General features: G+C 38.1%; 1 protein-coding gene and 1 non-coding gene across 2 annotated transcripts in view; both read left to right on the plus strand.

Annotated features, from left to right (window-relative positions):
• The window catches only part of LOC149781669 (prohibitin-2-like), a 35,470-nt gene extending 17,642 nt beyond the window's left edge, over positions 1-17,828 (plus strand). Inside the window, exons 7-8 of the mRNA XM_089935746.1 lie at positions 4,744-4,821; positions 15,738-17,828. Of these exons, the coding sequence (XP_089791872.1) occupies positions 4,744-4,821; positions 15,738-15,851 (192 nt within the window). The 3' untranslated portion in view covers positions 15,852-17,828. The remainder of the gene's footprint in view (positions 1-4,743; positions 4,822-15,737) is intronic.
• On the plus strand, positions 788-1,037 carry LOC149781671 (small nucleolar RNA U85). Its single transcript, XR_016414845.1, has one exon. It is a non-coding gene; the product is annotated as a small nucleolar RNA U85 (small nucleolar RNA).
• Positions 17,829-23,860: the final 6,032 nt, after the last annotated feature.

Consider the following 23,860-nt stretch of genomic DNA (forward strand, 5'->3'; position numbering starts at 1 on the left):
GATAATTTGTTCATCTGTGTCTTATTTGGATCCGGGTTTCATTTAGAATTAATGAAATTAGATAACCAGACTAACTTTACAGCAGCAGCCAGACACTTTAAACTGCACCTATTTGTTCATGCAAATCATCGGCATGTTCAAACTGTTGATTATAGAATTTTTAAAAATGGCGTCCAGAAAGTGATGCCTGTTTAAGACAAAAGGGAAAATAAGCTTCTAGAAAAGTGTTAATAATCAACACAGAAGAATAAAAAGGAGTATTCAGATTGTTGAGGTTAAAATCTGGAAAGGACATCATTACGTTTATTGGACATCACATGCCAATTTGAGTATGTCTCATGGCGGGCGATATGATTGCTGTTGTCATGTGAAATGGAAAACAATTTCCCAAGAATTATGTCAGGTTGAGAAATAGCAACAAGCCATTGAGTTGCATATGGTTTGGAACTCGAGTTTGTGCAACTGTACTAGTGGTAAATAAAATCTACGCAATCTTTACAAACTTTTCAGTTGAACATAATGTTTATTGTTGATGCGTTGAACTTTTAATTGTGTTTTCCAGCTTTACAATAGCAGTTATTGATATTTTGTTACACCTTGCTGAAAACTGGTTAGTCGTATGGATAAAAACAAGTGCGTGACTGAGACAGGCTCATTGGGGTTGGCAGGTCTGCTCTTGGTTGTATCAACATGGGGGATTTTTATTGAAAGACCTCTTTTGATGTCTATTTGATTCTACATGATGTTGTCACCCACATATATTATATGGTCATTAAAGTAGTCTCTTGTCAAATGATGATAACCTACCTACATGACAACCAGTGTGTGAGAGTAAACCAGAGTGACTATATTGTCTGTAATCTTGGTTCACATATAGAGCTTGTATGTGGGCTGTAAGGGCAGACATAGACTTTAGACAATGTACTAGTCGGGCTTCCCTAGAGTCTGAGGGATAGGCATATACACTTGTCATAAATTGGGGGGGGGGGGCATATCTCACACTGGCCAGTGATGCACTCTTTAGTAATCTGATGACAGAGATGTTTGACATATTTAATTTGGTTTATTTTTCTCAATTTTAATTTATTTTTTTTATATAAAAAAAGGTTGGATGGTTTTCTCCATGGTTTCAGATTCTTTTCTACCTGAAAAACCACTTGCAACTACTATTAAGCTGTCAGGGTTGCATTGTGCAAGTTGTATAAATTGAAAACTTTATACCTGTTACACAATTGACACAAAATCATTAAATTTTAAAAAGAAGTTATTTTAACACCATTTTATTTTTTTGAAATCTTTTATTGACTTGGTTATTTTTAGAACTATAATTTCTCATCTAGCTACTTCATTATAGCTTTTATATGATTGTACTTTTACATCATCTCTACAGAATGTGTTTACTCCTTGCTGAAAGCGAATGGCTGTAACTTGTGGTAAATTGTAATTAATCTATCATAAGAAACAATCTGCATTGTTAATAACGCCTTTTTCGACAAAACATATTTCTTACTTTATCTGGTCGTAATTATGGCTGCATTAAGCTGTTTTTAGAAGATTACATAATAAGGAGAGTGCTTGTTGGAAATAGAATGGTTTGCAGTGATTGGCATGTAAAAGGCTGTCTAAAGAAATGGTAACAATATCCTCAGTCTGTTTTTAGTGTTTGCTCTTCTGGTCATCAAGCAGAAGAACTTGTAGGGCTGGGTGGTTTCCATTATCCTTACTTTAACACAGATTTATTGTTGCTACTCCTCCTAAACTACTTGGAGGATTGCCAAACATGCTCATAGCATGATGCTGCTTCTCCTGAATGAAAATGGTGCTTATGGCTGCTGCCATCTTGTTATCAGCACACCAGATCTGCCACCCCTTTTTGATTTGGACACAAGTCTTGTGGAATTGTCTCCGAAGGTATGAACTTAGGGGAGAACAAAAAGGTACTAGCTTGTCCATGTTTTGATATGGATCAGTTTCATATTTGATTTTGTGGAGTTTTCCTGGGGACCAGACAAACTTTACAGTAGTACTTCAGATGCTTTAAACTGCACATTTTATCATGCAAAACATATGCATGATCAAGTTTTTTGCTTAAAGAATTTTCTTAGATGGCTATTATTCGAGATGTAATTGACAATAACCCACTTTAAAAGGTTTAATAGTACATAAGAATGAAAAGGAATATTGAGATTCTTGGGGGAGAAAAGCAGGAAGTGGTAATGTTTATTTGACATGTGTTGGTTTGAGTATGCCAGATAGTGGGAGAGTTGATTGCTGTTGTGACACAAAATGAAGGGAAAAAAGTTAATGATTATGTCAAGCTGGGAAATAACAAGAAGTCATTGAACTCCATAAGGTTTGGAACAACTGCAGCTTGTGAAATTAAGGTCCATGTGTACTTGACAGATTTTTAGTTCAACTTAATGTTTACCATCTCTGCATCGGGTGGCCGAGTGGTCTAAAGCGCTCTCCATTACGGATCACTGCCATCTCACCTCTGCGTGGGTTTGAGTCTAGGATTCGGCCAATGTGGATATTTGAGAAAGCTTGCCAGTAGCTTTTCGTGCTTTGGTAGTTCTTCCCAGGGTTTTCCCGGGTTCTTCCTCCTCCATTAATTCTGGCCGCCATGCATAGCCTATCGTGTGCTGAAAAATAGTGTTAAACCCCACAGTAACAACAACAACAATCTCTGCATCAATCTTAAATCACATTTCTGAACTTGTTTTAATAGATGTTTTCCAATTAAGCAATAGTAGTACTTGATTTTGTTATACCCTACTGAAAATTGGTCTAACCTATGGAAAGAAATCTGCTGTCTTGCTGTGCATGTCTTGTTAGGGTAGGCATCTCTGCCACTCCTCTTGGTTGTATCAACATGGGGATTTTTATTGAAAGACTTATGTCTATTTGGTTCTACATGATGGTGTCACACATATATGGTAACAAAAGTAGCCATCTTGAAAATCTTGTTATCACTACTTCACCTTAATGAATGATAATATTAATATGGGGTTTCATTGAAAGATTTTTCATGATGTTGGTCATAAATTAAAAAGGCTGATCTGACCTCCAATATGGCCACTACAATGGCCATCTGAAAAAAAATTCTTATTGCTGTTTCTCATAGATGGTTGATAAGATCAACACTTTGCTTTCACCGGAAGACTTCTTATGATATATAGCTAGTCTTGATTAGAAATGGTGCATATCTGATATCCAGCATGGCCCAGATCTGATATCTAGTATGGCCCCATTTCAGCCATGATGAAAATGTGAAAATCTTACTGTTACTCTTCCCAAAAACCTGAAAGTCATATCAAGTTGTAGGCAGTAGATTAATATTTCAATGCCAACTAAATAATTTTTTATCAATTTGTGTTTTAATTCTATCTTTTCATTCCTCTTAAGTGTAATCATCATAAATGCAATGTGTATTTAACAGTAAAATGTGGCAATCTACCATAACAGCCGTGAACGCAAGCGTTTGAGAACCTAAGTGTTGACTGTGTTTTGATAACTGATTTGCAGAATTATTTGTATTGTTGCACTGAATTAAAAGCTGGCCTCCTTTCTATTATCACATTATGTCTTTTGAATCAAATAATGGAGGTGGAATAAAAGAAAAGGTAAAAGGCATGCAGATCCTATATACTTAAAATCTAGCAGCCCAAGTCATATGTTGGGTGAACTCACTTCATTAGATCAATCGAACACTTATAAATGTTATTGAGTATGTAACATAAACTACCATAAATTAACAGACTCATTCATAACTGATCAAAGATAGCAGAACATCCAAGCAAAATGAATACTTCATAAAATGAAGAGCTTGATACAGACCATTGTGGGCAAGTGAGCTTCAGAGACCTCCTGAACTGTTACTTGGAGATATCCTCAAGGATGACAAGTTTCACTATTACTTCCAATGAAATCACATCAGTAATGTACTAAGTGAACAATATAAAAATTGAGTTTCAATGTAGACGATCATCTTACACAATCAATGTCTCTGGATTTATATATATAAGAAAAAGGAATCTTGTTTGGTGGTGTATCATTATTTGGTATAGTTCCTTGCTCCATTGACTCCTAGGTTGGTAGTTTACTATTAAATATCACTCCAGGAACCAGACTAATCAACAAAACAAAAAGCAATGACATAATACACAGATGTTTTTGCATACGCATAATGGTTGTTGAAACCAGTTTAAAATATCTTACACATGTTGGACATTTTTGAAAATGTTAGTATATACAGAATAACAAACGAGTTAATTAGGAAAAGCGCGTTATTAGCTCTTATTTTCAATGTGATTGTAAAGCAAGGATTCAGATATTCCACAGCCCAGTTTCCTACACACACATACACACACACACATGGTTTTCTCTAAGCATATTTTTTTTCAATTTTTGGAGGTCCCTCTGTAACTAGCCTCCTTGTTTAAGATGCGGTTTATGTTTGTGGACCCCGTTGTTCGCAGTTAACGAGGGAGAGGTGTATATGGAATCATTTATTGATCACTGTCCAAAATAATTTATTGGTACTAATTATCAGTGGGTTCATTTATAATTAGTGGTGATCTTTTTCATGTTGTCACTGAAATGTATATATTCCTAATTGGAAAAGAGAGGTTCAACACATACACGTAATCATTCATTCCAAACCCTCTTTGGAGTTACCACTAATTCTTTAAGAACATAGGGGGCAATTTCTGTTGAAACATGAAAATCCTTAACTCTGTTTACATTGGTCAGGCTGTTGGCATGAATCCAGGTTACCTGAAGTTGAGGAAGATCAGGGCTGCCCAGAACATCGCTAGAACAGTAAGCATATCTTCTTCAGATCCATTACATATTGCTAATTTGTTTGGAGAACATGCACGGACTCACAGTCCTCCCAAGTGTGAAAACAAGATGACATCTTTTTTCAATTTTCTTTCTCAACTACACAGGGCACCATGTTTTGCAAGCATGCTTCTTTCCATTGCTACCAGTTTCCATTACACATGATCACATCTTTGGTTTATATTGAAATAAAAATGCTAAAATGTTGTCTGTCAACAACAGGATGGAGGAGTTTGGTGCCAAATCCTGTCATTCATTAGTCACTGTTTCCAGTCATTCCTGGTCAGTATGCTGTCTTCGGAAACATTTTTAAAAAAACTAGAAAACAAATCTTGATTTTGAATAATCCGTAGGAATTTTCTCATCACAGGGAAGTATTAGATCTGATCCAAATGTTTATGGACGCTGTATCTAGAAATAAAACAGACCGAGGTGATTAGCAGAAACTTTGGCCTATTTCAAGCATGCTATTTCATATCTTTAAAATTTTATTGCATCATGTTACTTATTTCTTGACCGTTTGGTGGTCTAGTGGTTAGAGAACCTGCCTCGGATGCAGGAGGTCATAGCTTTGAAGCCCAGCTGAGTCGTACCAAAGACTTATTAAAATGGTACTTACAGCTACCTTGATGGGCACTCAGCATTAAGAGGTAGTCTGTTTTTTTGTATCATCTCTGATCTGGTTTTTTAAAAACATCCTATCCGCTCCCACTCCGTAACGATCCTTGTAAATTATTTGTTCCATATATTAGTTAGCACACTACTCTTGTAACCAGTATATTGATTGGTCAAAGGTTTTAATTTATCCAATGAATCTTTGTGTAACGGAAACTGATGGCAGTGGAAAGAAGAAGAATGCTTGCAAAACATGGTGCCCTGAGTTGTTGAGAAAGACCATGACATGAAAAGTTTAGATAAAGGTTTAAATAACATATGGGAATGGCTGCACATGAAGTTGACAGAAATTTTGTTGGTCTGTTTATAAGAAAAATGAATGCTTGAGGACTGGCATTTAGTGACCTCTGCATTAAAGATCTGAATTAACGGTAATCACGGTTGAAAGAGCTTAGAACAGCACCCACAAAAGAAGCTGCAAATGGAAACATAGAAGGTCAGAAATCGTCTGGAAAAGTGCATTTAACTACAATAAGAAAGATTTCTTACGTAATAGAACATATGTAGCCCTCTGTCAGAATATGCGCACTGTATGTCGCCAATACAAGCACCAGCTTTAAAGGAGAAAGGCTCTCACTGAGAAGGAAAAGAAACGAATGCACATTGACCTCCAAACCCACCTTAAAATAATTTCAGCTTTTTTATGGAAGATCAAAATCGTGTCTGTAGACATCACTGTAAACTGCCACAATGAACACATCATAGCGATATGACTGAAAAATTGTTACATCTACGTTAAATATCCAAATTTTGCACACACACACACACACACTAATTTCTTCTGGGCTGTGCTTCTAACACGAGTCCGACAACATGACAGTATATTATCAAGCTGTATCATCCAGCTTGCATTGCCTGACCAGAATGTCTATGTGATCAGTCAGTGTCTCTAAATCACCCAGCCATCATAGACTGTCAGTCAGACCATTTGATAGAGCTGTCTTGTGGTCTCTAAATCACCGTTCCTGTATTCTCTGTACAGTGTCAATCAGACCATTCAACTGAGCTGTTTTGTAGTTCAGACTCAACCAGCTTGCACTACCTTTGACAGTCAGACCATACATATGAAATCTGCACTCAGATGGATAATAGTTGCTGCCAAATAGCTATCCCTGGCTAACAAGAGTGCCAGCAGGTGGCCTTTAGATGCCAATGTCATCTCTAATTTCTGAATGCCACCACCACTTGAGTCGGATAAGTTGCTAATAGAAAGGACATCCTAGCAATTTACTCTTTCTGTAGCTGGAGCCCACACACAATGACAGCACATCTCCATTCAGTCTGCCACCAATATCTTCTGTTCTAGGTGGCTCAGTGGTTAATGCATTGGAGCTGTGACCATATGGGGGTGAGTTCCCACCATCTTATCAGCGGTGATCATACCAGATAGGCTACAGTGTTGATCGTGCCAGGTTGGCTACAGCGGTGATTATACCAGATAGGGCTGCAGCGGTGATCATGCCAGGTTGGATACAGCGGTGATCATGCCAGGTTGGCTACAGCGGTGATTATACCAGATAGGCTACAGTGGTGATCATACCAGATAGACTACAGCGGTGATTATGCCAGATAGGCTACTTGGGTGATCATACTAGATTGGCTATATGGGTAATCATACTAGATTGGCTACAGCGGAGATCATACCAGATTGACTACAGCGGTGATTATACCAGATTGGCTACAGCGGTGATTAGACCAGATTGGCTACATGGGTGATCATAATAGATTGGCTACAGCGGAGATCATACCAGGTTGGCTACAGCAGTGATCATACCAGATTGACTACAGGGGTGATCATACCAGATTGGCTACACCAATGTGTCTCTGGGCAAGGCATTTTACTAGCTTTGTCACAGTATAACCTTCAGAGTGTCACTGTGCTGTGAAACACCAAACAAAAGCTGAGCCAGTACTAACAAGTTATGGTGATGTACATAAACCATTCTTGGACAGCCCATCAAGAATGTAAACCATGTTTATGGTAATCAGTTCCTCTTTAATAGTACTGGACCTTGGGATCAGATGTTCACTGGGTTTGTATCTCTTCCACTCCAGTCCCAGCACCATCTAAGCTAATGCCTAGTTCTGGATATGGTGATCAGTCTTTTTGAAATGTATCTTCCCTGACAATTTACTTTACCATTGAAGGAGGCTTCTTTGCCACCCCTCCACACCACAGACTTAAAGACACAACTTATTAAGCTTGATCATATCTGCATGATCTGGCCTGTGTCCATGGAAGACTTGGCCTTCAATGCATCCATTGAAGACATTTTACATCTTTGTCTCCAGACTGTTGTCACCCTCTCATCAGTGGTATAATTCCATCAATCATCATTGTAACCAAGAAAGACCATCCATCTCTTTAACTGTTGGCACATCAAATAGGCATACATTATCCAGGTTCAGCAACCAAGAGCCCAGTATTAATTTCACAACAGGGACCAGAGAAGTTAGAATGAGCCATCTAGGATATACCCACATACATGTGAACTCCCAGATGGGGGAGGGGGGTCCTCTCCAGATGATGGGTGTCTCTTATCCTCCTGTTATTGAAATCTCTGTACCACAATCTATTTAAATACATTTTGACTTTTTTCATATCGTATTTCCAAAGTAGATTCTTTTCTGTATTACTGCTTGTGATCACATGACTGTGAACTGGTTTAAGTTATGGCATGGAATATTCTGAGTGATCAGAGGTACTTTCGAAAAAATGAAGGATATGTGATTTTGGTTGGATTACTAAGGTGGTTAGTCAGCATAAAAAGACCCATTCCTTTTGGCTTTGATGTTTATAGATTGTCAAAATGTTTTTGTGTACATTATTTCCCGATGCTAAAATGTCAAAATCCAAGCAACCAAAATACCAGATGAGAAGCAGTGATGCATGAGAACTTGAGATTAGTTTAACTCTTGCAAACAAAAATGCATTCTGTGCAGTATACATTTTTTATTTAACTGTTACAATAAATTGGACAAATTAGAACATAAGCAAATTAAAAAGCAGGGATACTTATTCAATGTCCATTCCAAAGTATGCATTCGTAGGTTAGTACAACAGGATGTTTGCAAATCCTGCTAATTATTTATAATGGAAAAACATGCCCTCACTTCACATTTGAACAGGTGCAAACTTTGGTCCATTTCCAGAAGGTGAGATTATAGTCCGTGGGTTGCCAGAAAGTTATTAATTCTTTTCAACTTCAAGTTGATGCTGGTTTGAATGTGCAGAATGAATTGCAGAATGAAAAAAGTGAAAGATGAAATGGAGTTTCGTGTCAGACAGAGGACAGTATTTTTTATGTCAGATGCTGGATTAGGTGAACTGGCAAAAAAGATACCAAAATTAGATGGCATATTTCAGAAGTCTTGGCTGTTACAGTACATACAGTTACAACACAACACCAAGATGGAAGGAATGTTGCACAATATTTGCCAACATTTTGGGGAAAATAACCAATTTACATCAGAAATCAGCATTTTAATTTTAGGATATCAACTCTTACCTGACAGTACCGTACTGAGTTCCCAGATCTCGTTCGTTTTGGAACAGAAATATCCATGAGACAATGTCAGTCAACTGGAAAATGTTACAAAGCAACCATAAAGAACAGTCTCCGAACTTGCTGTAGCTGGCTAAGATAGCAATGCATGTGCCTTTTCACAGGATGATGAACAGAACACTTTTCGGCACAGAACACTTCATATTCAGATAATTAACAGATTAGGCTTAGAAATATTCAGCAGATTAATGCTTATACAGCTAGAGGGGAATCTTGAGAATTTTGATTTCGGAAGAGACCACACATCAGTTTGGAATAGAAAGAAAACAACATATGTAAGTGTTGGGTAAATAACAAACTGGTCATTTCTCTCTTCCCCTTCCCCTTTGTTTCTTGTGGCAAGGGATAATCACACACACCTCCTTTTTATTGAAATCCTTTCAGCATCTCTGACTAGCCCACTGGGATAGTGAGCAAATTTTCGAGGTATTGGTCCCGGGAGACTCAATACAAGGTAGATGTTGTGCAGCAGGAAAAAAAACGTGACAAAACAAACAGTAGCTAATATTCCCAACACAAACTCAACATGATTCTTCTAGATGTTTCTCAAAGCCTATCCAGTTTTCTCAACCAACACTTTTTCAGATAACCATGTTCTGAATGGAACCAGCAGCACCATTTAGGAAGCAGATTTTGCAGTCTTAACCTCAAAGAGGTTTTCTTAGATCCCCCAAGAAATTGAGGTTCACTGTCGGAGACTCCTGAAATATAAATTTCTGCTAACAAACATGATGGACAGAATTGCTTGGCTTAGATGGCCCACCACTTTGAATGCCTGTGAGGGAAAATGTAGAGTCTTCCAGTGGTGCAAGCAGAGAAGCATCTTTGCAGGCATCAGTTCCATACATTGCTAAACTTCTGCTGGCCTTTTGAGAAGAAAAGGCAGTCCTGTTCACAACCAAGGGCTGCTGTTTCAGAGTTTTGTACATGTTTCACCATCACACAGGAAGTTGTAAACCGGCATAAAAAGCCATCTACAAAAATGTAGCGATTTTGATTTGTCTCAACCAAAGACCTTGACCTTTTGGTGGAAATGGAACCAGCAATGGTTTTTGACCTGGCTGATCAAGGTACAGTTGGAAGCACCATCTCAAGCTTGTCTGACATGTCTTTCATACATGACATGGGTCTTGACAAGGAACAAGGTACCATTGGAAGCACCACCTAAAGCTTATCTGATGCATCTTTCTATAAAACCATGGATTTTAACATGGTTGAACAAGTTACCATCGGAAGCACCATGTAAAGTTTATCTTTCATGTCTTTCATACATGACCATTGGCCTTGATGTGGTCGAGAAAGGTACCATTGGAAGCTCCATCTAAAGTTTATCTTTCATACATGACCATGGACCTTGATGTGGTTGAGAAAGGTAACATTGAAAGCACCATGTAAAGTTTATCTTTCATGCCTTTAGGGGCCCCGAGTGTCCGAGTGGTCTAAAGCTCTCACCGTTCCGGATGACTGCCATCTCACCTGTGTCTGCGTGGGTTCGAGTCCAAGGCTCGGCTAGCATGGGTACGTGGGAAAGGCTGTCAGTAGCTTCTCGTGGGTTGGTGGTTCTTCCCTGGGTTTTCCAAGGTTCTTCCTCCACCAGTTATACTGGCCGCCATGTATAACCTATCCTGTGCTGAAATATGGCGTTAAACCCTAGCACAACAAAGCAGTCTTTCATGTCTTTCATACATGACCATGGGCCTTGATGTGGTTGAGAAAGGTACCATTGGAAGCGCCATCTAAAGCTTACATGAAATGTCTTTTTTATAAAACGTGCTTCCTCACCTGAGCAAACAGAATCAGGGAAATTTTTGCTTTATCGGACAAATCAGATTCTGCATTTCTTTGCCATGGTTAATGTTTTCTCATGACAGTCTATGGTTTAATTTCTAATGCCAAGGTTCCCTCTGATGAAGAATGAGTCCATTTTAAAATTCTGTCTGATTTGGACCATTTTTTCTCCAAGGGCATCATTAGGACCTTGATAGAACTTTTATGGGGTACTTGTTCTTTCCACCCAAAGAATGAAGGTACAATATATATTTCCACATAGTTTATAGTCTCTTTTGTCTTGTAGTCATTAGACTATCCAATCAACCCTACAAGGAATGAACCTAATACAACATAAATTTCTCATGATGTTGTGACAGTTTGTACTCTCCTTACAAGGAATTAACCCCAAACCACATGAGTTTATTAATTTGTTATGACAGTTTGCACTCGCCGTACAAGGAATTAACCGCAAACCACTTGAATTTATTATGGTGTTGTGACAGTTTGCACTCCCCTTTCAAGGAATTAACCCAAAACAACACAAGTTTATTATGATGTTATGATAGTTTGTACTCACCTTACAAGGAATTAACCCCAAACCACATGAGTTTACTATGTTATGAGAGTTGCCACCAGCTTAGCATTCAAGGCATACTGTTCCATGAATGATATTTTTCAGCCGTGGAATGGACCCCAGCTAAGGTAGCATTCTCAAGCTTCTCACTAATAGACCTTTCATCCGAAATGGCTTAATTGACCTAGTGAGGCTTATTTTAGCATTGCAGCAGGCAGAGCCGTCTTCCACTCCAGTTGAAACTCAAAAATGATATGATTTGGTACTAATCCCTTCATCCATGGAAATTCACTCTTGACTGACTTCTGTAATGGCAGATGGGGAATATTTTGTACTTTTATTGCAAAAACCAGCCAGAAGACATGGTTGGCATTTCTTTTCACTTGGAGGGGCTGGATTTGCAAGATAGTGGATCTTATCTTAATGTATTGTGATCAGATATTATTTTTATCGAACAGTAATCGTTGCTAAATAATTTCTGTACCAAATGTTTACTCAATTGGTCTCAGCAAAGAAACTGGTTTACTTATCTGGTATGACTAATTTTCAGTTGTGATGAGTACAAGTAATTTTCAGCTCTTGACAGGTGTACAGTTCAAGTCATTTGGAAGTTGGATGAGTTGTTTTAAGAAGACATTTATTTGTACTACAGTACAGCTAAATAAAACTTTGTGGAAAATTTATGAAAGGGGACAAGTGTTCTTATCCAATGCTAAGCCCATCCATGCTCCTTAAAGCTCCAGGCCACCGATCCCTGGTTTTGTTTTAGGAGAAATGGAAAAATAATCTGCAACTCAAGAGTATCAGGTGATATAATTACATGCTGCATTTTTATGTTGAAAATTTGCCACTAGTGTTGTACAAATGTTTTTGCAGTTCATCATTAATATAGTTTTTGTTCTATGTGCACATCAATCTTCAATGTTAAATAGATGAGCAGGGTGAATGGTAAATAAGATCAAATATATAAGATCCCTGTTAAATATGTAGGTAGGATCAATGATAAACATGTAAGGAGGATCAGTGTTAAATAAGCAAGATAAATGTTAAATGCACATGTAGGAGCCATGTTAAGTACATTAGGATCCATGTTAAATATGTAGGTAAGATACACGTTAAATATGTAGGTAATATCGATGTTAAATATGTAGGTAGGCTCCATGTTAAATATCTAAGTAGGGTCCATGTTAAATATGTAGGTAGGATCAATGTTAAACATGTAGGTAGGCTCAATGTTAAATATGTTGGTAGGATCAATGTTAAATATGTTGGTAGGATCAATGTTAAATATGTAGGTAATATCAATGTTAAATATGTTGGTAGGATCAATGTTAAATATGTAGGTAATATCCATGTTAAATATGTAGGTAGGCTCCATGTTAAATATAAGTAGGGTCCATGTTAAATATGTAGGTAGGATCAATGTTAAATATGTTGGTAGGATCAATGTTAAATATGTTGGTAGGATCAATGTTAAATATGTTGGTAGGATCAATGTTAAATATGTAGGTAATATCCATGTTAAATATGTAGGTAGGCTCCATGTTAAATATAAGTAGGGTCCATGTTAAATATGTAGGTAGGATCAATGTTAAATATGTTGGTAGGATCAATGTTAAATATGTAGGTAGGATCATTGTTAAATATGTTGGTAGGATCAATGTTTAATATATAGGTAGGATCAATGTTATGTAGGTAGGATCCATGTTAAATACGTTGGTAGGATCAATGTTAAATGTATAAGATCCATGTTCGTTATAAATCAATGTTAAATACATATGATCAGTGTGTTTAATATACAAATTTTATATTTATGTTTACAACATTAGATAGATAAATAGATAGATAGATATATATATAGATCAGTTGTCAATATTTAAGCAAGACCGGTGTCAGATATGCAAGTAAGATCCTTCTTAAATATGCATGGTCAATGTTTATTATATAGGATCAATGTTAAATATATAAAGAAAATCATTGCATGATGTTGAAGATCAACTTCATACTACAGTGTTGCACTACTCGACAAAAAAAATGTTTAAATTCCATAAAATTCCATCCTTTCCGTATTTTTATTCATCTTTTTTAGCTATTCTGTTGATATTCAGTATTTTCCATGGCTATTCTGTTGATATTCAGTATTTTCCATGGCTGTTCTGTTGATATTCAGTATTTTCCATAGCTATTCTGTTGATATTCAGTATTTTCCATAGCTATTCTGTTGATATTCAGTATTTTCCATGGCTATTCTGTTGATATTCAGTATTTTCCATGGCTATTCTGAATCAAGAATTTTCATTATTTATAACAATACTTTTTCTTAATTTAATATATTTTATTGAATTTAATACTCTGGGATCAAATTTGACCTGATTTTTAGAGAGAAGTAAGCGCTGAACTGTGTGATTTTGGGGTTATCTTTCTTTAACAGTGTCTTAGCATTATTTTTAGCAATCACTTGTCTTTGAGTAGAAAGTTTGTTATTTTGTGTATAGATAATAAACACATTTTATAAGTGTAATAATGTGTCATATTTATAGGCAGTGTATTCATACTGGAAAGTGTATTTGCATTGATGTCTGGATGCAAGATGGTGGAACATAAACTATTAATACAGTCAGCATCATCATGCCTTTAACTTCCCATATTTTTATGCAATTCAGTTTTAGTTTTAGTTTTTTAACTGAACCTTTTGGTTGCACTACATAATCACTTTTGTGGTGATGTGTCTTAACATGCTGATTACACACACACTTATCATATCATGTCAAAGTTTCAGAAATTAGTAATTCATAGAATTTTTGGAAATTTTGAAGGTTTATAGTTCACTCAGATCTGAAATGTGCAAGAATGCATGCAAGCTATCACGACATAACTTTACATTTTATACATCCTTCTCACTTTCTCTTCTTTCCACTTTTGAAAGGCATCAGTAAATTCAAACTCGGTGATATTTTGCCCGTTGTCATATAGACAAATTAGGGTCCTGGAATTTCATTTTCATGGGGTGGCTAGGATTTTCTGGAAGGCATGTTTTTCTTCCTTTTACCTCATATTTTGATTTTATTTGTTTCATGTAATATTTTTTCTCTACTTTTAATCAAAGAATGACATTTTTTCAAGGTATTTGAGAGGACAAATTTTCTTCCCCTCAAAACACCGACATTATCCCCCACCCACTCCAATTAAATCATCAATCACATAAAATTTTGAAGTTCTTTTCAGATATCTAAGCTTTGTATCGGAGTTTTAAATTCTCTTCTAAGTAGAAACGTAGTGTTAATAATGAACTGTTGACACAGGAAGTTTCACGCCGCACTTAATGTTTTTGTGCCAATTTTGGTAATTACACCTATTTTGGCCATATGGTTTCAGATGAGCAAACAGAAATTATACATGGTAATTAATTTTAAATGATCGGTATGTCTAGATTATATTATTGTGATGACAAGTGGGCAAAAGTACTTAACCAGTTGCCATTTAAATGTGCAGTGTGATTTTTTTTGCTAGCTTGTGAAGGTCAGAAACATTTCCAAACTTGAATGAAACATCTCTAGTAAAATGTGCACTAAATTCATGCACAGGTGTCTTCACAGATAGTGGTCATCTACACAGATCACAGCAGTTATGTATACAAACTACAGTGGTCATCTATACAAACCACAGTGATCATCAATACAAACCACAATGGTTATCAATACAAACCATGGTGGTCATCTGTACAAATTACAGTGGTCATCTTTGCAAACCACTGTAGTCACTGATGTTGCAGATGAATAACCAGCATTGCATCTAGAGCACTAATTTGTTGACATTGTATGTTAGGATTCCTGATAATCATGCAGATGGTTTGACATTGTGTGTTAGGATTCCTGATGATCATGCAGATGGTTTGACATTGTGTGTTAGGATTCCTGATAATCATGCAGATGGTTTGACATTGTATGTTAGGATTCCTGATAATCATGCAGATGGTTTAACATTGTATGTTAGGATTCCTGATAATCATGCGTATAGTTTGACATTGTTAGGATTCCTGATAATCATGCAGATGGTTTGACATTGTATGCTTTCATTCCTGATGAGCATGCAGCTGGGTTGACATCTTGTATTTAAATAGTTGACATCTTTGTATTTAAATAAAAAAATTGGATTTAAACAAATTTTGTTGTTATAAAACGAATATTACAGTTTGACATTTTATATTAAAGATCATTTTCTTTCATTTGGCATCATATTTAAGTGTGACAACAAGCCATTGATGTAGATTATTCTCGTTTAATAATTGTATTTGGTTTTTTCCTTTTCAGATTGCCACTTCTCAGAACCGTGCTTTCCTAAATGCCAACACATTGATGCTTAATTTTTCGGATCCAGACTTTGACATTGCTTCAGAAAATCTGGTCAAGAAAGGCAAGAAGTGATGACAAAAGGTGTAAATAAAGAACCGTTCGAGGATGTGATTTTATAAATTGTGCTGAATAGTGTACTGGAGAAATGTTTACGTTGAAATTGAGCTATTACTTACGGACACTGAATTTCACTTTGCCCATGCTGGAGGAACTTTTCATTCCAGAATCCTCATGAAGTAAAAGCACCATTTCATATAACTTGGTAGTTTTTTTATTCTCGCCATTTTTAAAACTCGCTAGCTCATAAATTTGTTCATGTAAATGAAATTTAAAAAAAAAGAGGATTGCAGAAATTGATGACACGACTGCTTCATCTTCTTGATAATTTATATCTAACCTCATACAACATGCACCCAGCCACAAACAGCTTAAAACTGTACAGCACACATTCACTGTAACATGGTTACTAAAATTGGACCTTGTAAGTAAGTCGGCTTGTACACCATTCCCTCGATAACTCGCGCCCCTGCTTATAATGTGGGGTCAGGCATGGATCCCATTATTAAATCATAAATTGATCCTTATTTGTTGAACTTGAAGAAAATCTCTATCAAAATTGGTAACGGAAACTTTGATATATCGCAGGTTTTATCGTCAAAAACTGTAGATAGAACCTGGAAATTTTAATCAACATTATGAAATATCAACTTTAAGGCATAAAATTTGTTACATTTTCTTTCCAAACGACATTCTTAGTACACCGTCATTAATGACATTCAAGGAAATTTTGAAATGAGTACTTTGTAAAATAAAGAGCATTGTTTCACAGATATGGACAATTGTGGGTAAACCAAGTTTCAGAGAATTCCTTAATTCACGACATAGAGATTTCCTCGGGGATGATAAGAAGTGTCACTGTTACTTGCAATGAAATCACAGCATCAATATCTTACTAATTTAACAAAAATTTGAGTTTCCAAGTTGACAGTGGTCTCATGAAATGTTGTGTTTCTTTTAATAAAAAGGAATTTTGTTTGGTAGTGTATCAACAGTTAGTCCGGTTTCCTGCTTGGAAGATCTTATTTACAGAAAAAACTATTCATAAGACTCTTGGAACCAAACTAATCAACAAAAGAAAAAGCTGTGATGTAATACAATAATGTTTTTGCGCACCATGCTGGTTGTTTAAATCAGTTACCAATCTTTCAAGTGTTGGACATTTTAAAAAATAAATGTAATTTATACAGTATAATGAACAACTTCATCGGAAAAAGCGCTTTATTGACAATTATTCTCGATGTGATTGTAAAGCTAGGATTCAGTCATTAAACAGCCCAGTTTCCCTCCCCCCCCCCAATCCTGCAGTTCTCTGGAGGTCTAGCAGATTTTATGGAGGTCCCTTGGCTCGTACCCTCGCTTATAGTGCTATGTTTTTAGACCCCAATGTGCGTGCGTTATCAGAGAGGTTTCTGAGGTATATTATATATAATATTACAATTAAAGATATTCATGACCATACCCCATTTTAAAAGAACTCCCTTATAATGGGATAATTTATATTGAGGCATTATTGAAATGTAATGGCAAAGCTGGGTCTAAGCTGGTAGCATGTGAGTGCAGACTCTGTACAAACTAGTACTTCTGCTTTGGGAAATAATGGAAAGTATTTTCTTTGTACAAGATTTTCTTGAAGTGTTGTGCATTCAGTCCAGTATCATAGATATAAAATCATGAAAAACGCAATTTAAAAGAATTGACATGCATTAACTTGTCATCTATATTTATAATCAAAAGTGAGTAAATTCCATTACATTAGCTTTTAAGTTAAGATAGTCCAGTTGACCTGGTATGATTAATATTAAGGTATTAGTTACATTTAGTAACTCAAATGAAAATAAGCTAATAATACCATGTTCATCTGTCAGTACAGGTTATTTAGTTTATCCTCACAATTTGTGCATGAAGAGCTGAATGATCGTTAATAAAGTATATGGAAGGTCTTTGTATCACATGATATTTTAATAGTAAATAAATATCAAGATGAAATTATTAATGTTTATTTCTTGAGTGCTACTGTTCATAGAGCAGATGGGCTTATGGGATAGTCCATCACAAGTTGTCCATCATCCATCGTTCATCCATCCATTAGCACAAGTTGGTTATCACTAATCCTACCTGGATAATTGCCATGAAATTTTACACACACAAACATCCCAAGGTAAAGTTCATTCTAAATGAAAATGGTGCTGCTCTGACATCTAGTATGGCCACTGAAGAAACCATTTTGAAAATCTTGTTATTATTACACATCTAGAATGGACAGTCATATCAACATGGGGGTTTCAGTTAAAGACTTCTTATGATATCTGTTTGGTCTTAAATAAAAGTGGTGCAGCTATGACATCCAAAATGACCACCACAGTGCCATCTTGAAAATTTTATTGCTACTTCTTCAGAATGACTGGACATATCAGCATGGGTTTTTTATAAGAATACTTATGGCCATCTCATTGGTTGTAAGTGAAAATGTGCCAATCTGACCTCCAGTTTGGCCATCTGGTTAGTTGTAAGCGAAAATGGTGCCAATCTGACCTCCAGTTTGGCCATCTGATTAGTTGTAAGCGAAAATGGTGCCAATCTGACCTCCAGTTTGGCCATCTCATTGGTTGTAAGTGAAAATGGTGCCAATCTGACCTCCAGTTTGGCCATCTCATTGGTTGTAAGCGAAAATGGTGCCAATCTGACCTCCAGTTTGGCCATCTCATTGGTTGTAAGTGAAAATGTGCCAATCTGACCTCCAGTTTGGCCATCTCATTGGTTGTAAGCGAAAATGGTGCCAATCTGACCTCCAGTTTGGCCATCTCATTGGTTGTAAGTGAAAATGTGCCAATCTGACCTCCAGTTTGGCCATCTCATTGGTTGTAAGCGAAAATGGTGCCAATCTGACCTCCAGTTTGGCCATCTCATTGGTTGTAAGTGAAAATGGTGCCAATCTGACCTCCAGTTTGGCCATCTCATTGGTTGTAAGTGAAAATGTGCCAATCTGACCTCCAGTTTGGCCATCTCATTGGTTGTAAGTGAAAATGGTGCCAATCTGACCTCCAGTTTGGCCATCTCATTGGTTGTAAGCGAAAATGTGCCAATCTGACCTCCAGTTTGGCCATCTCATTGGTTGTAAGCGAAAATGGTGCCAATCTGACCTCCAGTTTGGCCACAAAAATGGCTGTCTGGAAACTCTTGTTATTGCTACATCTTCCAGACAGCTGGTCATGTCAACATTGTGTTTTCACTAAAAGACTTCTTGTGATGGCCAGTTAATCCTAAATGGAAATGGTGATAACCTGATAGCCACCAACAGCATTCACCTTGAAAATCTTATTACTCCAGCAAAATTGGAATTCATATTAGCATAGGATTTTCACCAGAAGAGTTCTTATACTGTTTTGTTAGTGCTAAATTGAAAATGGTGCTTATTTGATGTTCATTATTGCCACCATGGTAGCATCCTTGAAAACCTTGTTATTGCTATTCCCCTTCAATACAAAATCATGGTGACATGCAGTTTTCATCGGAAGAGTGCTTTTGGTGTATAGTTGGTCCTGAATGAAAATAATACAAAATAATCCCTGGCCATCTTGAAAGTGTTATCTCTACTCCTCCAAAATGGATGCCTTTATCAGAATGGGGTTTTCTTCAATACACTTCTTATGATACCTGTTTGGTCATAAATAAAATTGTACAATTGTACATCCAATATGGTTGCCATCTTGTCTGTTTTGAAAATCTTGCTGTCACTATTCACACTGAATGGATGGTCATTTGACAAATGGGCTTTCACCCAACTAGCTACTGGGTCCCAATGGGTCAGATAGGCCAGTGTGGTCAGGTAGGCAATAACAATAAGACATTTATTGCCAATACAGTCATAGTGGAAAGCTGGGGTCAGGAGCTCTATACCATACCATAAAGAGTTAAAAATGATGCAAATCTGACTCTCAATATGTCCACCACAACAGCTGATTTGGAAAGCTTGTTATAGCTGAAGAACATCAGAGATGTCTTTAAGAATCTGCATTTAAAAGATAGAAATAGTCTTATTTTGAATGCCTGGAGAAAACATTTCACCCAGTATAGCATCAGTCCCTTTGATGGACTTGATAATTTTCCGTGATTTGAAGAAAAAAATTTATATTTATGATACAAATGACATGAATCTATGCCTCTTCATCCCATGGATTATGATAAGCTGGCCATATTGATGCTGTTGCTAAATTTTGTATTTGGATATGGTCTTGCTTTATACATGGAAGAAGAGACCAAGTTTGGTATTTAAAAAAATGGTGTTCAAAAGCAGATATATTTCTGTTGTCATGTCTCTTTGCTATTGTCAATCACATCTGCTAAGAAGTGGGATAAACCACTGATTCATGTTAGATATTTTGATGTTACATGGACTTGATGTTCAAAGAGTCAGTTGAATTGAGTTAAAATAGGACTCTGACCACTATCTCTAATGCAGGTAGGACTGGCTTGCCATTGAATTGCCCCATTAGTTTAGTTGATAGAAACATTACTTAATGTGATAATACAATACAGGTCAAGATTTAATTGATTGCAACAATGCAACCAACACTTCTGAAGGTCAGAAATCAAAATATGGTCGATACTTAGATTTTCCTTCTTTAAGTTTCAGGGCACTAGCCACCATTTTTTATAGTAAAACAAGTGATATATCAAGGTTTCTTTTACTAATTTTGATCATAAGCAAAGAAAAGCATAATAGTGCTGACAAAAGCAATAGATAGCTTCATTTCATTAAAGAAATTCAATCCTCCGCTAACATCGCATTTCAGCCAAGTGAAATATATGTCATCGACACTGAAAAACATATCCACCTGCTTGTGTTGACTTCAACGTCATTCCAGCAAATCTTGTGGTGCAAAGATGTATCGGCATCCATCGTTCCCTTGGGACTACAAGCTGCGTGGAGAGGGGGCATCTGCTCTATGGTCAACGCTAATTTTACATACCTCACTGCCCAGGTTTGCAGCTCCACTAGAGAGGACACTCCAGCATCGTTGCAAGTCGTCTGCACAACATGGGAAGTAGCAGTTTACCGGTTCGAAGTCAAAGCTCGATTCGCGTAAAGCTGGGCGCTAGGGGTTGCTTCCGACAGTGGGAGAGATCACCATGTCTAACTGGACAGCTACTGTCCGCTTCAAGTTGGGCAGCCCCCAGTCAGTAAAGTGCTGCCCATCATGGCCTGTCTGCTTCACTGGTTGTGTGTAGCTTAGAGAACCATCTCGACAAGTTGGTTACAAACTCCTCAGCAGGGAAGAACTAAGAAGACTACTTCAGCAGATTGACGACGCACGGAAGACAGCTGTTGTTGACAGAGAACTCTCCCAACTGAATGTCAACAATGCCTGCCTACAAGAGACCCAACTGGTCGACATATGCACCGTCAGGGAAGTCAACTTCACCTTCTTATGACAAGGGAAGCCCTCGGATAAACTAGGCAGTACGGTGTTAGCTTCGCTATAAAGAACACGCTAGTCGCCTTCATTGAACCTGCATCATCGGTTACTGAGAGAATCCTTGCCATCTGGCTGTCAACATCCTCAGGCCCATCCAACATCTTCAGCGTGTACACCCCAGCTCTCTGCTCCACCCATGAAGAGAAAGACAAGTTCTATGAGGCTCTGGATCATGCAATATCCATTATCCCCAACACTAAAGGCCTTTACCTACTAGGAGACTTCAATGCTAGAGAGAGAGCTGACCACAAGGCCTAGTCTACCTGTCTCGAATCTCACGGAATAGGCATGATCAACGAGAATGTGCAGCAACTGCTGAAAATGTGCTGTTCCCACAGTCTATGTGTGACCAACACCTTCTTCAAACGCAAGGAAAACCACCAAGTGTCATGGAGACACCCACGTTCGTGCCAGATAGCCCTCGTCATCACCAGGCGTGCGGAACTGGCCAGTGTTCTCCTCACTCGTAGCTACCACAGTGCCAACTGTGGCACGGACCATTACCTCGTGGCCTGCAAGTTGCGAATAATACCCAAGAAGCTGCACCACGCCAAGAAGAAGGGTAGCCCACGCATCAACACTTGCTGTGCAAGCATCCAAGAGAAAATACAGCAGTTAATCAGCAAACTGCAGGAACCTCTCACCAAAGCGACACCTGATGATACCATCGACTCCAATTGGTTCCACCTCCATGACGCTGTGTACAATACAGCCATCACTGCATACGAGAAGAAGGAGCGTAAAAATGCCAACTGTTATGAGCCCAATTGGGAGGAGATGGAGCCCGTGACTGAGGAGAAGAAGAAAGCCCTCCTGGCATACAAGGCTGCATCTAGCCTTAGTATACTACAAGCCCTCAGGACTGCCAGAAACAACGCCAAGCAGACCGTCCGCCGCTGCACCAATACCTACTGGCTGCACCTTTGCACCAGTATACAGACAGCTGCTGCGACCGGGGATGCAAAAGGCATGTACGACGGTATAAAAAACGCGACAAACCCCCACCTCCAAGACCGCCAACGGACGATGTCGTAAAAGACAGGGGAAAACAGCTTAGGTGGCGCTATACAGTTTCGCATTTTGCATAGGGTTAGGATTTTAAAGAAAAAGAATGTCCCCGGCTTTCCTCACTGGTTATACTGGTTATTTAAAAAAGACCTTGTATATCTTAGGTATAATGCAAAGAACCTTTAATTCCCTTTATTTTGGTGTATGATTGATGGGTGTACTATGGGTTATAGAGTATACAGCTTGGCCTTACTTCAAATGTGCACCTTTCAAAATAGTGCTAGCTCTACTTGGTCATTTTCACATCCTGAACTTCAGAGGTAAATTGTATAAAAAAGAGCCGATAACGTTTTTTACATTTTATATATTTGGTAATTCATTCATTGCACTTTCAGAAGCTGGTATTGTCTAGTCTGGCAAAATTCATTTTACCTATTTTAATAGCTGCTATGTATAGTGTACTTTAGACTAATTCAGACTGATTTTTTAACACAAGGGAGCAGTCATTTTAGTTAGCTGTGTGCTTAAATCATGTAAAATTTCCAAAAGTACAATATCCAAAAGAAATATCATCCACATTACATTAATGTAGCATAGAGGTATGCAAACATTCTCTCCACTGTGCATGTTTTAAATGCGAACTACTTCACCTTACATACGTCACTCTCTCAAAAGTACATATTATCTGGTGAGCGCCACCTTAAACGATGGGTTGAGCATTATCTCGAGCTATATGCATCCCAAAACGTCGTCACTGACAGCTTCCCAGACATGCCAGTCATGGAGAAACTAGACACACCGCCCACGCTGAAAGAACTCGGAAAAGCCATCGATTGACTCGCCTGTGGGAAGGCTCTGAAAGCGACGACATTCCGGCTGAAGTCAATAGCAGGTAATCGGCACTGATCCAGCCCATGCACGTACTCCTCTGCCTCTAGTGGCAATAGGGACACATCCCCCTGAACGTGAGTGACGCCAACATCGTCACTTTGTACAAGAACAAAGGAGACCGTAGCGACTGCAACAACTACCGGGACATCTCCCTCCCTAGCAACGTCGAAAAGACTGTCACCCTTTGTCGCCTATGGCGCGCTTGCAGACCCTTGCCTCTCGCGTCTACCAAGAGTGCTGGTGTGGCTTACGAGCCGGCCGGGGAACTGTAAACATTATATTCTCAGGATGCCAGTTGCTGAAGTGTCGCGATCACCAGATGGCCCTCTACATCGCCTGACAAAGTCGTTTGACCTGGACAGTCGAAATGGGCTCTTGCAGAAGATCCGTTTCACCCCGACGGCTGCTCGCTGTCGTCACGTCGTTCCACGAGACTATGCACAGCACAGTGTGCTTCAATGGCGCAACATCGTAGGCGTTCCCAATTATTAGCCGAGTGAAGGAAGGCTGCGTCCTTGCGCCGACGATCTTTGCTATCTTCCTCTCCATGCTTCTCCATTACTCCTTCAAGGACTTAAAAGCGAGGCAGTGTACATCCAAACCCGGGCAGACGGCAAGCTGTTCAACATCGCCCGTCTCCGTGCT

Source organism: Sinohyriopsis cumingii, chromosome 15, assembly GCF_028554795.1.
Source record: "Sinohyriopsis cumingii isolate HCF-2022 chromosome 15, ASM2855479v2, whole genome shotgun sequence".
NCBI lineage: Eukaryota > Metazoa > Mollusca > Bivalvia > Unionida > Unionidae > Sinohyriopsis > Sinohyriopsis cumingii.